Here is a 15,203-nt window from a genome sequence, read left to right on the forward strand (position 1 = left end):
TATTGTGGTAATCCTATGTAAAGCGAGTTTGCGTAGTCCAGTCGTGAATTAATGATTGTTCCAACTACCACTGCTTTGTCATTCTTTGGGATAAAAGGGATGAGTCTGCGAAGCATGCGCAGCAGATGGTGAGATCGACTGACTACTGCTCCTATTTGCGCATCCATTGACATTTGTGCGTCTAAAATAACCCCGAGACTCTTCGCTTTGGTCTTTGGGGAGATAGTCTGCCCAAAGACGGTTGGTGGAGACCAGGAGGTTTTGGTTGCGGGCTTATGATTTGGGTGTAAGATAAGAAGCTCTGTCTTTGATTGGTTCAGCTGGAGGGAGTTGGTGGTCATCCAGTCCTCTATTGATTTGAGGCAGTTTTCAAGTTGTTGTTGGTGATCTTTTTTTCCATTGATCCGGAAATAAAGTTGCGATGGAGCGTACACACGGTCGGATGTTGCTCCAAAACAGCTAATTTGCATGTTTGTTGTCAAAAAGTCTCATTGTGTGTATGGGCCTTAAGAATTACAGGACTACAATATAAAATGCCAAATTTCCATGCAAAATAATGATACCGCTTTCAGCACCTAAAATCTGAAATAATCATAACGCCAGGGAGGTTAAATAAAATTTATTAAAAAACATAGCCCAATGGTAATATACTCACAAACAGGCAAGATAAAATCACGTTCATATGATGGAGATGCCAGAGATACCCCATCACGGCGGACATAAGGTATTGGTTATTCCTCCCCTGATCTGATAGTTCAAAATACTCAGATTGTCACTTCAGGTGGTGCATGAATGTTACTTCCAGTTGCCTTGCAGGGACGTGGCTGTAGATGGGATCTCTGCGCTTGAGTTGTCTGAGTCAGTACACCCCATGTATTTCATACTTGGGGGGGATTGCAAGGAGGTGCTGAACATGCAAAGGATTACAGAAAGCCAAAAACGCCTATGTAAAAAAATGATGGCAAAGTTCCAAATGTAACACATCCCTTTTTATATGTACTGGCCATTTATTAACTATGCCCCTTTGTGTAAAATAAGAATGATACAATGTGGTAACAAAACATCCAAACTTGTTTAAACACGTAAACCCTAAAAAAACAATTTATTTTAAAGCAGCCTGTGTATAAGGCCCCTTTCACACTGACGATCCGTTCAGGCCCGCCTGTCAGTTTTTCAGGCAGACCTGAACAGATGCTCCATAGAGCTCTATGGAGCGTTGGATGTCAGCGGTGACATGTCCGCTGACATCCGACCAGCTCCGATCCGAAAAAGTGTGACGGAGGAAAAAGCTATTTTTCCATCCGTCATCGGATCGGGTGACGACGGACACTGCGGTCCGTAGTCATCCGATCTCCCATAGGGGAGAGCGGAGCTGTGACAGGTCTGTCCCTGCGCAGTGTGCAGAGACGGACCTGTCATCTCCCTGCTCAGCGGGGATCAGCGGAGTGATCCCCGCTGAGCAAACGGATATCCACGGGGCGGATCAGAACTGATCTGCCCCGTGTGAAAGGACCCTAATACATTTTTTTTTTTATGCCTGGACTTAAATGTAGCATTGAAGTTTTCATTCCTACATTAGCTATTTTTTTAAATTTGTTTTTAGAATACAGCCAAGTAACATTGCTAATAAGAAAGCAGATTCATTGAATGCTATGCCCCTAAAAACAAAATTCTTTATTTTTGCAATTTGGCCACAATTTCAGCTACAGAATTGTTAGGTACCTAGTAACACCTGGTGCAATTTATTGGGAGTAGAATACAAAAGACATACTATTGTTGTTGTGTTTTCTTGGTTTTGCTTGTCACACATTAATACAGATAATTCTATTCTCATTTTCAAAAAAAAATGTTATGTGTTGATATTGTAATTGATTGAATATCCATATTCACTAATGTTCTGCTTCAAGTTTAGTAGAGTGGATATGTCGCACTGGTCTCTGCTCAGGGCTTTCTGCCCACTCTTTTATAACAGGGCAAAATGGATAGACAGATCCTTCCATTCAAAAATCTGTTCAAAATTAACATGGTAAAACAAATATTGGTTTCTATTTCATCCAAAAAGGAATGACTCTGCTAAAATGTTTTCTAAAATCCCAGATTCATTCAGCAAACGAATGCAAAATGAAATGTTAGCAAATTGTGTTCCTATTTCTATCATTTTCTGTTCTTGAGCTATTATTTTTCTATAGAAAGGATTTCCAGAGAGAATCTGCAGGAAAATAGCGGTTCAGTGATGGTGAAACAATTTTAACCTTATTCTTTCATTTTATTCATCTGTAGACAATTTGACTTAAAAAGCACACAAATATTTCAGAAAGGGTACATAAAGTGACCTCTGTGCCTTTTGACATGTTTGTTTTTGTTCTAAAAAAGGAATTACAGAGAGCGTTTTGTTTTTAACCTTTTTATCTCTGTTGCTGTTTAGGTTTCTCCTGGAGACACTGGATGGGATGTATTTAGTCTAGATTACCATGTGGATGGACCTATAGCCACTGTAAGTTAATATCTGTTCTATTTATCGCCGTTTATCTATCCTAGAGTCAAAGCAGCACACCTCTCTAGCTTGTGGAGGATCAGTTTTAGATAACTGTAACTGGCTTCTTGTTATAATGTGCCATTAATTGTACCCCAAGGTCTTTAGAGAATTCACAAAAACACAAGTGTGTGTATCAAAAATCATACTGCTCATAAAGCTGCCTTTATATAAGGGTCCTGCCATGTAAAGCAGTGCCTCTCAATCTTTTTTCAGTCAAGGCACCCTTTAAAATTATACACAGTCTCAAGGCACCCCATTCTAAAAGGTAAAAAAAAAAAATCTAATAGTTTTACATATTGCAGCAACATCCACACATGGGATCCCAACATTAGAGGTGATTTATTCTTCCGAAGAAAACTTACCTTTGCATGCTGATACTGACTAATATTCTTCTCTTTCAGTTTTTCTTCCTCACTCAGCTAATGTGACCCCAGTGCTGATGGAGAATGATAGAGAAGGGACAAACAAGGATGCTGTGCAGGGGCCTGACGTCATCCTTATCAACCAATGACATCATTGGTTGTTAGGAAGCTGGGAGGTGGGAGGTTGTAATGGTGCACAATGAAAACCTTTTGGCTTTGTGCAACTAAAGGCAGACTTGATCAACCCCTGGCTTGTATACAGTTTTGGGCAATTTTTAGGCATTTTGCCAAGGCACCTCTGAAGAGACCTGAAGGCATCTCAGGGTGCCTGGGCACCCTAGTTGAAAAAGCCTGATGTAAAGAGTGTTTTCATTATTGAGTAAATTTATAGCCAAAAAGGATATATTATTGAGTTTTACCAAGTTTGTGCTAAAGGCTATTTAGTTATGAAACTGTCATGGGTTAAAATGGCAGAATATTGGAGCCAGAGAAACAAATACCTGTAAAATACAACATAGTTACATCTGTATTTGGTTCATTTCCTCCTTGTGCAAAGTGCTGTCAAGTTAGGCTAGGTTTGCAGTGCCTTGCAAAAGTATTCACCCCCTTGGCTTTTTACCTATTTTGTTACATTACAGCCTTTAGTTCAATGTTTTTTTTAATCTGAATTATATGTGACGTATCCGTACAGAACACAATAGTCTAAGTTGGTGAAGTAAAATGGGAAAATATTTGCATAAAACTATTTTTCAGAAATAAAATACTGATAATTGGCATGTGCCTATGTATTCACCCCCTTGTTATGAAAAAGCGCTGGTGCAACCAATTACCTTCAGAAGTCACATAATTAGTGAAATGATGTCCACCTGTGTGCAATCTAAGTGTCACATGATCTGTCATTACATATACACACCTTTTTGAAAGGCCCCAGAGGCTGCAACACCTAAGCAAGAGGCAACACTAACCAAATGCTGCCATGAAGACCAAGGAACTCTCCAAACAAGTAAGGGACAATGTTGTTGAGAAGTACAAGTCAGGGTTAGGTTATAAAAAAAAATATCCAAATCTTTGATGATCCCTAGGAACAGAAGAAAGCCATTACTTTCAGCAAAAAACAAAATGGCACGTTTTTGAGTTTGCAAAAAGGCAAGTGTAAGACTCCCAAAATGTATGGAGGAAGGTGCTCTGGTCTGATGAGACTAAAATTTAACTTTTTGGCCATCAAAGAAAACACTATGTTTGGCGCAAACCCAACACATCACATCACTCAAAGAACACCATGCCCACAATTAAACATGGTGGTTGCAGCATCATCCTGTGGGGATGTTTTTCAGCAGTCGGCACTGGGAAACTGGTCAGAGTTGAGGGAAAGATGGTGCTAAATACAGGGATATTCTTGAGCAAAACATGTACCACTCTGTGTGTGATTTGAGGCTAGGACGGAGGTTCACCTTCCAGTAGGACAATGACTCCAAATACACTGCTAAAGCAACACTTGAGTGGTTTAAGGGGAAACATGTAAATGTGTTGGAATGGCCTAGTCAAAGCCCAGACCTCAATCCAATAGAAAATATGTGGTCAGACTTAGATTGCCGTTTGCAAGCGCAAACCATCCAACTTGAAGGAGCTGGAGCAGTTTAGCAAGAAGGATTGGTTAAAAATCCCAGTGGTAAGATGTGGCAAGCACATAGAGACTTATCCAAAGCGACTTGGAGCTTCGATAGCCGCAAAAGGTGGCTCTACAAAGTATTGACTGTAGGGGGTGAATAGTTATGCACAATTACTTTTTCTGTTATTTTGTCCTATTTGTTGTTTGCTTCACAATAATTTAAAAAAAATCTTCAACGTTGTGGGCATGTTCTGTAAATGAAATGATGCAAAACCTCAAACAATCCATGTTAATTTCAGGTTGTGAGGCAACAAAACATGAAAAATGCCATGGGGGTGTATACTTTTGCAAGGCACTTTATATTAAAATATATAAAATGAATCTACTTTGTACATTTTGTGTTTTTCATACATATATTATTTTTTTCCTCCCCTCTCTTTTCTTGATCCTTGGATTATATTTTGTACTTCTTTGAAAAAACAAAAAACATTATCCAAAAAAAAAGCAAATCTGTCTCAATATATTTAGTACCCTGCATCAATATCGTGCACAGCACAAATTCATACAAAAATTATGCAATAATGTTAATGGCATTCCTTGGAAAGCTGGATGGCCAAGTATTGAATAGAGAGGTAAATAGGTTGAGGATAACTTGTGCTTCTGGAAGCCTGATTGTTGGATGTGTTTTCAGGCATGGTGTGCGAGTGGCACCAGGGGAGTCTACAGGGGGACTCTACACGTGCGCTCTCGTGCACCATTGTACCCAAACAATTTTGACAATTTTGAAAAAAACACAATATGTTTTACTTTTTGCTATAATATCCCAATTTAAAAAAAAAAAAAAAAAATTCCCTTCAGTTTAGGCCCATATGTATTCTTCTGCATATTTTTGGTAAAACAATCGCAATAAGTGTATATTGATTGGTTTGTGCAAAAGTTATATCCTCTACAAAATAGGTTATTGGTTTATGGCATTTTAATTATTTTTTTTAATTTCTTACTAGTAATGGCAGCAGACAGATCAGATAATTATGACACTTTTTTTTTTTTTTTTAAACCATTCACATTTATACTGTGCTATATAAATAGCCAGCGATTACTGTATAAATGTCACTGGCAGGGAAGGGGTTAAATCTAGGAGGCGATCAAGGGGTTAAATGTGTTCCCTCACTGTGCATTCTAACTGTGGGGAGATGGGACTGACTGGGGGAGGAGACCGGTGTTCCTATATACTAGGAACACATGATCTTTCTCCTCTTCCCTGACAGAACCTGAAGTGTGTTTACACACACACACACATCCCCTGTCAGCTATCGCAGATGCCCGGCTGATATTTCGGCCACCGGGCACGTACATCGGCTCCTCAATGATTTGGCGGGTTTGCGCCTCCTATACCCCGAAAGCGGCCACCGTACAGCTACGGTGATATGCACAGGTGAGTCGTTCTGCCACTGTCAAACGATGACGGTGGTTGGTCGCCATGTGGTTCATAACCGCAAAGTAGATATATCTACTTTGTGTACATCAAATGCCTTTGCAAACTCAGATATTACTTTGTAAAAATAGCAGTGACATCATCGCTGTGTTGTACATAGCCTGAGCAAAGGTGTTTAAAGAGGCCAGCAGACCCCGCATATTGCCTTAAAAAAAAACTACAGGCGGGGAAAGAGACAAGATAGCGACTGATCTTTATTACATAAGCTCCTGCAAAGAGACAGAAGAAAAAAGCCTGGTACACACAAATCGGATTGTTGGCCAAAAGAGCATCAGTCTTTTGTCCAAAGGGTGTGTGCTAGGAACTTGTCTTCCATACTAACGGTACACAATTGTTGGCCAACAAACACGAACGTAGTGATGTACTACGAGCAATTTCAGCTCTTGAGCGACACCCTTTGGGCACATTCTGCTAATTTTGTGTTTGGTGAGCACTTATTCCGAGCATGCACGTTTGTACTTTCAACTTTTGTGTGACGGACTTGTGTACAGACGATCCGAAAATCTGACAACAGACCGTTGTCCACCGAAAATTTACTAAGCTGCCATCCAACATTTGGCCAAAAGTTTGACAATTGTCTGAAGGAGCATACTAACGGTCGGATTTTAGGACAACAGTCTGTCAACAGACAATCACCTGCCAAAAATAATTGGATTGTGTGTACGAGGCTTAAGGTTACACGTGACGGTTGTATTTAGACAATATTTGCTTAGCCCACAGTTAAGCTTAAAGGGTGAGTTACTCCACAGTCTTGACCACTACAAAGGTCAGTTAGGGCTTGTTTTTCTCATTTACTGCTTCCTAAAAAAGTGTAAATACTTTGATCATAATCTGGGCATGGATCTATGTTTTAAAATATCAAGTAGAAGGTTGTTTTAAATGCTGTATGAAAACTGCTTAACCACTTGCCGACCAGCGCGCGACGATGTACGTAGACAGAATGGCGCAGGCAGGTAAATGGGCGTACACGTACGTCCCTTTAAATTTGCCAGCCCTGCCCACGCTGGTCGGGACCCCCGTGAGTCCGGTCGCGGGACCCGCGGACTCGATCGCCGCGGGCATCCCCGCGATCGTCTCACGGAGCAGCCAAATGAAGAAATGCCGTTGTAAACAGCATTTCTTCATTCTGCCTAGCAACTAGTGACACTGATCTCTGCTCCATGTGATTGGAGCAGAGATCAGTATTCACTAAATGAAAGCCCAACCCCCCCACAGTTAGTAACACACCCCTAGGAACACTTAACCCCATACACTGCCACCCACTGGTTAACCCCTTCACTGCCAGTGTCATTTACACAGGAATCACTGCATTTATATAGCAGTGATTACTGTATAAATGACAATGGTCCCAAAAATGTGTCAAAAATGTCCGATGGGTCCCCCACAATGTCGCAGTCACAATAAAAATCGCTGATCGCCGCCATTACTAGTAAAAAAAAAAATAATAAAAAATTATTAATAAAAATGCTATAAAACTATCCCTATTTTGTAAACGCTATAACTTTTGCGCAAACCAATCAATAATCGCTTATTGCGATTTTTTTTACCAAAAATATGTAGAAGAATACGTATCGGCCTAAACTGAGGGAAAAAAATGTTTTTTTTTATATATTTTTGGGGGATATTTATTATAGCAAAAAGTAAAAAATAATGCGTTTTTTTCAAAATTGTCGCTCTATTTTTGTTTATAGCGCAAAAAATAAAAACCGCAGGGGTGATCAAATACCACCAAAAGAAAGCTCTATTTGTGGGAAAAAAAGGACGTCAATTTTGTTTGGGAGCCACGTCGCACGACCGCGCAATTGTCAGTTAAAGCGACGCAGTGCCGAATCGCATAAAGTGGTCTGGTCTTTGACCAGCAAATTGGTCCGGTCTGAAAGTGGTTAAAGTTTGATGGAAGCTTTCCCGATGCCTTGTAAAATCTTGCTCTGCACTATCTCTTATATAAGATGAAGCCCATAAATACAGTAGGTATCTAGTAAGGTTAGAAGTTTAAACAATGATGCTAGGGAGTTTATAATATTTATTTTTTTATAGTTTTTGTGCATATGTATTACAATTTTTTTTTTTTTACTTTTTTGTCTCTATATGCCAATATCTTCTTGTTCTGTAGTCAAGATCCTTTATTACTGCAAAGACAGAGAGCTGATTTATGCAGTTTTCTGAATTCTGGTAGATGCTTGGCAAAGCTATGGAGGTCCTACCTGGATTCTGCCATGCAAAGATGTGGGGACAGCTTGTAATGTGACTCTAGTGCGCTGGACTCTGCTGTAGGCACTCTTCAAGATAAGTTATTGTACTCTGTGAGTCAGCCGAAGAGCTCTTTACAGATCCAGGTCTGCTGTACCACCTGTTGGTGGAACCCTGATTGTAAAGACTCCTTAGGGAGTAAACTGATGGGAAGAGGTGAAGACTGACTGGATGAAGCTCGTTCCCCTTGAATGGCACTCTTCCTTAGCTCCTGTGCTTGCTGTGCTTTGTTCACAGGACATCTCCATTTTGAAAAAAACCTGGCTGACACTGGCTGCACAGTTCTTGTCTGACAGTGTCCATCAAATTGTTTAGACTCCACCGAGGTTTGGTTAGGTCCTGAACCTTCAAAAACCAGTGACCAGTGCTGAAGCATACTCCATAGCTTGGTGTATCTAGTTCTCCTAAATACAGCTCAGTCCAAGGTTTTTCTTCTGCAATATAACTCCTAACTCTCCAATTCAAGGTTTGGAGTCAAGAATTCAAGAGCAGGGTCTGGGTTTGATGAGTGCCTCCTTTATCAAGGTTCTGTTTGCCTAATTCCACTTCAGACCATTGCAGCTCAACATTCTGGCTGCATAGGAAAATCCCAGTTTCTGTTCAGTTCTATGAACCTGACTCCCAAGACCTGGTCTGGTGGCCCCACAAATCCATCCTTAGAGTTGGGAAAACCTTCTGTCATTCTGAAGGATTCTCACGGCAATCGCCTGCCTGAAAGGCTGGAGAGGAGTCCTGGATGCCTTTTCATTGTAGAAGACTTGGTCCACCAGTAATCTCATCTCTCAGTCAACATAGTGGAATTCAGAGTGATTGTTATTCCTTTACTGCTGGACCTCTTGACTGCGGGATCATCCAGCTTGGTCAGAACTTCACATTTAGGCAGGTGTGATATTCAAACCTCATCATAGTCTGCAGGCTTTCCGAAATCATCCTAATTTTCTGTCCCAAGAACCAATTTACCACCCTGTTCACAGTTGTTTTATCTGGCATGGCAATTGAAGCCCAGGTCCTAAAATATAGGGGCCAATCTGATTTTTTTTTTTTATTCCTGCACTCCTAAAAGCTAGGAAATGCTCTTCTCAAAGGTCTACAATTGCACCTGAAAGGCACAATTATAATTCACATGGTGTGAAGCAAGTTATTTCCATCCCAGTAGGTAATCCATGGAATGCCCGGGGCTGCCTTGTCTGGTCTGGATTTACATTTGGCTTTGATTACTAACAAAAGTCAGATCTTGGCTTTTCAAATATTGCTTACCACTTATTCCTTGGCTAAAGCCTTACTATAGGGCATCAATCGCACTGATGAATGTCCCTGTACTTCCACCTGTGATTCCATGGAGCCTCAGCCTGGTTCTATTGGTTGTTCAAAAAGTGTAATTTTGTACTTAACGTAGAATCTTTTTCTCGGAGTTCATTATTAGACACCGGTCCTAGCCCTCTGTCTTCATGGTCTACTTTTTTCCCACATAACTGGAGCTTGATGGGAGTTTGAGAGGTTATATATATGGATGATTTGTTGCTAGTGTCCAATCTGTTGGTATCAGTATAATCCTCTTGCCTCAGAAATAACCCAAATAATGAAGTCCAAGAGTAGGATTTTACAATACAAGGGTAGCACAGTGGTGTAGTGGTTAGCACTCTCACCTTGCAGTTAATAGGGTCACTGGTTCGAATCCCAACCACGACACTACCTGCATGGAGTTTGCATGTTCTCCCTGTGCCTGCGTGGGTTTCCTCCGGGTACTCCGGTTTCCTCCCACACGCCAAAGACATGCAGGTAGGTTAATTGGCTTCTGTACAAAATTGGCCCTAGTATATGAATGGGGACGTTGGCTTGTGGGCTCCTTGAGGGTAGGGACCAATGTGAGTGTGCAATGTACAGGGATAGGGACAATTGTGGACACTCACTCAGGTTGAACTGGATGGACTGGTGTCTTTATTCAACCTTACTAACTATGTAACAATAATTACAAAAAAAATTTTTTTGTAGGGGATATGTGGAGAATCTGAATAAAGGCTAAGTTCACCTTTTTCCAGAAAATATCCCATGCAGTCAAGGGGCCCCAGCAGTAGGTATTAAAAAACTTTGCACCCTTGTAAAATGTTCATTCATTTTATTATCATACCTGTAAACCACGTGGGATACCCCCACCCCAGAAGCCTGGCTGAAAAACTCCTAGTTCGCAATCCCTACATCCTGCCTTGTTGCTAGAATGTAAAAAACATTACACTCACTCATAGCACAGGCGTGAAAACCAAAACAGCAAAAACGCTTATAGGGATTGCAAACTCTGAGTTTCAGCCAGGCTTGTGTAACAAAATTAATAAACATTTTACAAAACGTCACAATTTCTAAATATTACCAAGGCCCCTTGACTACCTAGGCTATTTTCTGGAAAAGGTGAAGCTAGCCTTTAAGGCATGGCAGTGAATATTTCGGTTACAGTGTCAGTTTCTTTTAATGTGTTATATGCAGATAAGTGGCTTTTTATTTAAACCTCATCTTATATATTTAATAATTCACTTGTTCTCTTTGAGATTTAAGCATGTCCTTAATAAAATAGTTCATTCATTGTGTTCCATTATTCATAGACTATCAACTAATTTGAAATAATTTGCAAGGCACTGTGGAATGTATTTAAGTACTATCATATTTATACAATTTAAAATAAAATATGATGAAGGATTCATTAGGTTTGATTAGAAAATAGCTGGTTTATTGTTCAAAAGAGTTTTATCACCTAAAATCGGTATTTTACTTAATGAAGCTATTATGTTACTTTACTCAAGAAGCAAATGGCATCTCTTTAAAATGCTTGAAAATGTTTGTAGTGAAGTGTGAGGTAATTTGCATGCCCATTTAAGAAAAATATATACATTTTCACATGCTGGCTTGCAAATGCTAGTACAACAGTGTGCACAAATATATTAATACATATATCTACACCTAAAGACAAGGCTAAGGTGCATTTTAAAACCTTTAGAGATGGGCTTCTTTTGCAATGGAGGAGTATTGGAGCTGGATACAGTGCTTTCATTGTTGCTACATATTAGTTTTACTTGTGAGAATTGAAGAGTATATGGAGAGATGCAGGACTTCAGGAGTTCCTTCCTAAAGCTTGACCCAAATACATATTTCCAGTTGGTGAAAGATCTGGACTGCAGGCAGAACAGTTAAAGCGGAGTTCCACCCACTTTATAAACTTTTTCTCAATCCAAATATTACTGGCCAGATTTTTAGTAATGGACATTTATTTTTTATTTTTTTCTGTCCGCTTACCTAGATTGTAAGCTTTTCCATGTCTCTTCCACCTTCTCCAGCCTGCTGATATCTTCTCCATCATATCCGGCAGCGCACTGTCTCCTGGGAGCTTTGTGTCATGTTTCCCAGGATTCAGTGTGGAATGCCGCTGCTCATCATCGCAAGATTACGATGACGTCGATGATGCCCGTCGTGATGATAACCTGAGAAGGTTTATGCGATGTGAGCTTTGCATAGTGCGCGAGAAAGGGCGGTGCATGCTGCCAACACATATAAAAAAATATAAGGTCATTTTTGATCTAAGATATTAAATGTAGCGGCGCAATTTATAAGAATCATGAGTGCCATGTATATTATGATGCTAAGATATGCATGTTAAAAAAACAAAAGCCTGTATATTGTTGGAACTCCGCTTTAAACACCTGGACTTTTCTACTATGAAGTCGTGCTGTTGTCATAGATGCAGTATGTGGTTTAGCATTGTCCTGCTGAAATATGGAAGGCCTTCCCTGAAAAAGACATTGTCTGGATGGACGCATATGCTTCTCTAAAACCTGGATATATCTTTGAGCATTAATGTGCCTTTCCAGATGTGCAAAGTGCTGATAAGCTAGAAGGTACCTCTCCTCTTTAGTCCAAAGGACACAGAGCCCATGGTTGCCAAAAAGAATGTCAAATTTCAATTCGTCCGACCACAGAACAGTTTTCCACTTCGCAACAATTTAAATGAGCTTTGAACCAGAGAAATTCTTGGAACACTTTGATGATAATTTGTACTGTAGATGAAGATCTATTTAAAGTCTTTGCAATTTTAAGTTCAGGAACATCATTCTGACTTTGTTGGGCAGTTTTTAGATGCAGCTTTTCAGATTGGTGAGCCTCTGCCCATCTTTACTTCTGAAAAAATCAGACTATAAAGTGCTTTTTATACCCAATTATGTTACTAACCTCAGGAAATATTGTCCTACAAGGTCTATAGATACCACAGATACAGGTATTTAAATGCTAGGTGTGTAGCCACCCAGACTAAAGGGGTGATATGTAGGGAGCTTAATATATATGTTCTATGAGGGAACGTGGGAGACCCTCGCCACTATAACGTAATAGTGTTTAGAATAAATATAAGAAGGATGGAGCAATACGCAGAAAAGAAGTATAGTGATTAAAACCTAATAATTTCTAATGCGATTTTTTGGAGTTTAGCATAAAAACTATCAAGTGAAAAATGCTGAACAGTAAGTAAGTTCGTATTTACGTATCTTACAACATCCCGTAGATAAAATATATATATAAACATGTGATAATCAATAATGCGATTTGTGGCGACTAATCCAATCGTATGAAAAGTGCTAGTGCTAAAATGTGTCACAATGTCTACTACACCATAAATAGTAATATATAAACAAACAATAATTGACTTAAAAACAGTAAAAAAATAGCTGATAGTGACTAGCGAAAAGAAATCGCATGAAGTGCCAGTATTAAAGAATATAAATTAGATACGTGTAGGTGTCTCTCCACCATATAATAAATAATAAATGCGGTGAAGTGGAATAAGATCATGCAAAATTGTCAAAGAAGATGAATACAGAACGCAACATAGAAAACGCATAAGTAATATTTGTGTTACCAGTGGAAAAATAGAAATAAAAATAGAAATAAAAATAAACAATGCGCGCTAAGATTGATAAGGATAAATAGTGCTCAGTGGTTAAAAACTATATAGCATATAAGTTGCACAATAACATGTGTTAGAATTGTGTCCATTCAGAGCTTATGCAACAACCAAAAGCGATTATATCCAAAGTCGCATAAGGCAAAAAATCGCATACAGTGCTGGTGTTTGGTTCTATATAAACTATAACGATCTGATCGGTGGTGGTGGTGGTGAAAGTATCCCGCGTGGTCCTGTGTATTCAGGATATGGATGTCCCCTTACCTTACAGCTGTAAGGTAACAGCATGTAACATGTGTATCCTCAGGATTCTTTGGTGGTCTTTATCCCACGAGGTCTTGTTACTGTGTCCCCATCTCCTGCCTATTCCGCTGTGTAGTCTCTTTAGGTAGTAGCTCAGCGATGCCCAGTGTGACGGTTCCACTTCACCGCATTTATTATTTATTATATGGTGGAGAGACACCTACACGTATCTAATTTATATTCTTTAATACTGGCACTTCATGCGATTTCTTTTCGCTAGTCACTATCAGCCATTTCTTTACTGTTTTTAAGTCAATTATTGTTTGTTTATATATTACTATTTATGGTGTAGTAGACATTGTGACACATTTTAGCACTAGCACTTTTCATACGATTGGATTAGTCGCCACAAATCGCATTATTGATTATCACATGTTTATATATATATTTTATCTACGGGATGTTGTAAGATACGTAAATACGAACTTACTTACTGTTCAGCATTTTTCACTTGATAGTTTTTATGCTAAACTCCAAAAAATCGCATTAGAAATTATTAGGTTTTAATCACTATACTTCTTTTCTGCGTATTGCTCCATCCTTCTTATATTTATTCTAAACACTATTACGTTATAGTGGCGAGGGTCTCCCACGTTCCCTCATAGAACATATATATTAAGCTCCCTACATATCACCCCTTTAGTCTGGGTGGCTACACACCTAGCATTTAAATACCTGTATCTGTGGTATCTATAGACCTTGTAGGACAATATTTCCTGAGCCAGTACTGCGCACCACTACCCTCTTGCTTTTTTTGATTTCTTGGGGTTCAGGTACCCCCTGTTCCAGTGCGTGCAGCGGTACAAAAAACCATTCCCCTCCCTGATTAGGCGCAGGAATAACTTTTATACTCATGTTACTAACCTGTTTCCAGTAAAGCAAATTTGTTTCAAAATGTTCTTCCTTCCTACCAGTTATGCCGCGTACACACGACCGGACTTAGGTCCGACAGACTTTCGACGGAGTTCTGACGGAGTTCTGACAGAGTTCTGACGGACTTTCCGAATGAACGGACTTGGCCACACACAATCAGACCAAAGTCCGATGGATTCGAATGTGATGACGTACGACCAGACTAGAATAAGGAAGTTCATAGCCAGTAGCCAATAGCTGCCCTCGCATCGTTTTTTGTCCGTCGGACTAGCACACACACGAGCGGATTTCTCCGTAGGAACTGGGTCCGGCGGAGTTCTGGCAGAAAAATTTGAAACATGTTCCATTTCTAAAGTCTGTCAGACTTTTGCAAATCAAAAGTCCGCTGCAGCCCACACACGATCGAATGGTCTGCCGGAATCATTCTGTCTGACTTTTGATGTTGAAAAGTCTGGTCGTGTGTACGCGGCATTACTTTGCCAGCTTTCTGTTGCCCTGTTCCAACTTTTTGGAGATGTGTTGTTGCTACCAATTTCAACGCTACCATTTTTTTTTCTTAAAATGGTAAATTTTCTGAGTTTAAACATTTGATATATTTTCTATTTTTTACTAGGAATAAAATATGGGTTTATTAAATTCGCAAATTGTTCTTTTTATGTACAGTGCATCCGGAAAGTATTCACATCGCTTTACATTTTCCACGTTTTGTTATGTTACAGCCTTATTCCAAAATGGATAAAATTAATTATTTTCCTCAAAATTCTACGAACAATACCCCGTAATGACAATGTGAAAGAAGTTTGTACATGGAAAAGCAAGGTACAGATATATCCTTG

General features: G+C 39.6%; 1 protein-coding gene across 2 annotated transcripts in view; it reads left to right on the forward strand.

The window, feature by feature from the left end:
* TUBGCP3 (tubulin gamma complex component 3) overlaps window positions 1–15,203 on the forward strand; it is a 151,973-nt gene that overhangs the window by 106,244 nt on the left and 30,526 nt on the right. For both annotated transcript variants that reach the window (XM_077482881.1, XM_077482882.1), the window contains exon 16: window positions 2,426–2,494. In XM_077482881.1, coding sequence (XP_077339007.1) covers window positions 2,426–2,494 — 69 coding nt within the window. The remainder of the gene's footprint in view (window positions 1–2,425; window positions 2,495–15,203) is intronic.

This window comes from Lithobates pipiens, unplaced genomic scaffold, assembly GCF_037356315.1.
Source record: "Lithobates pipiens isolate NorthernLeopardFrog02 unplaced genomic scaffold, aLitPip1_a1.2 Scaffold_16, whole genome shotgun sequence".
Classification (NCBI taxonomy): Eukaryota; Metazoa; Chordata; class Amphibia; order Anura; family Ranidae; genus Lithobates; species Lithobates pipiens.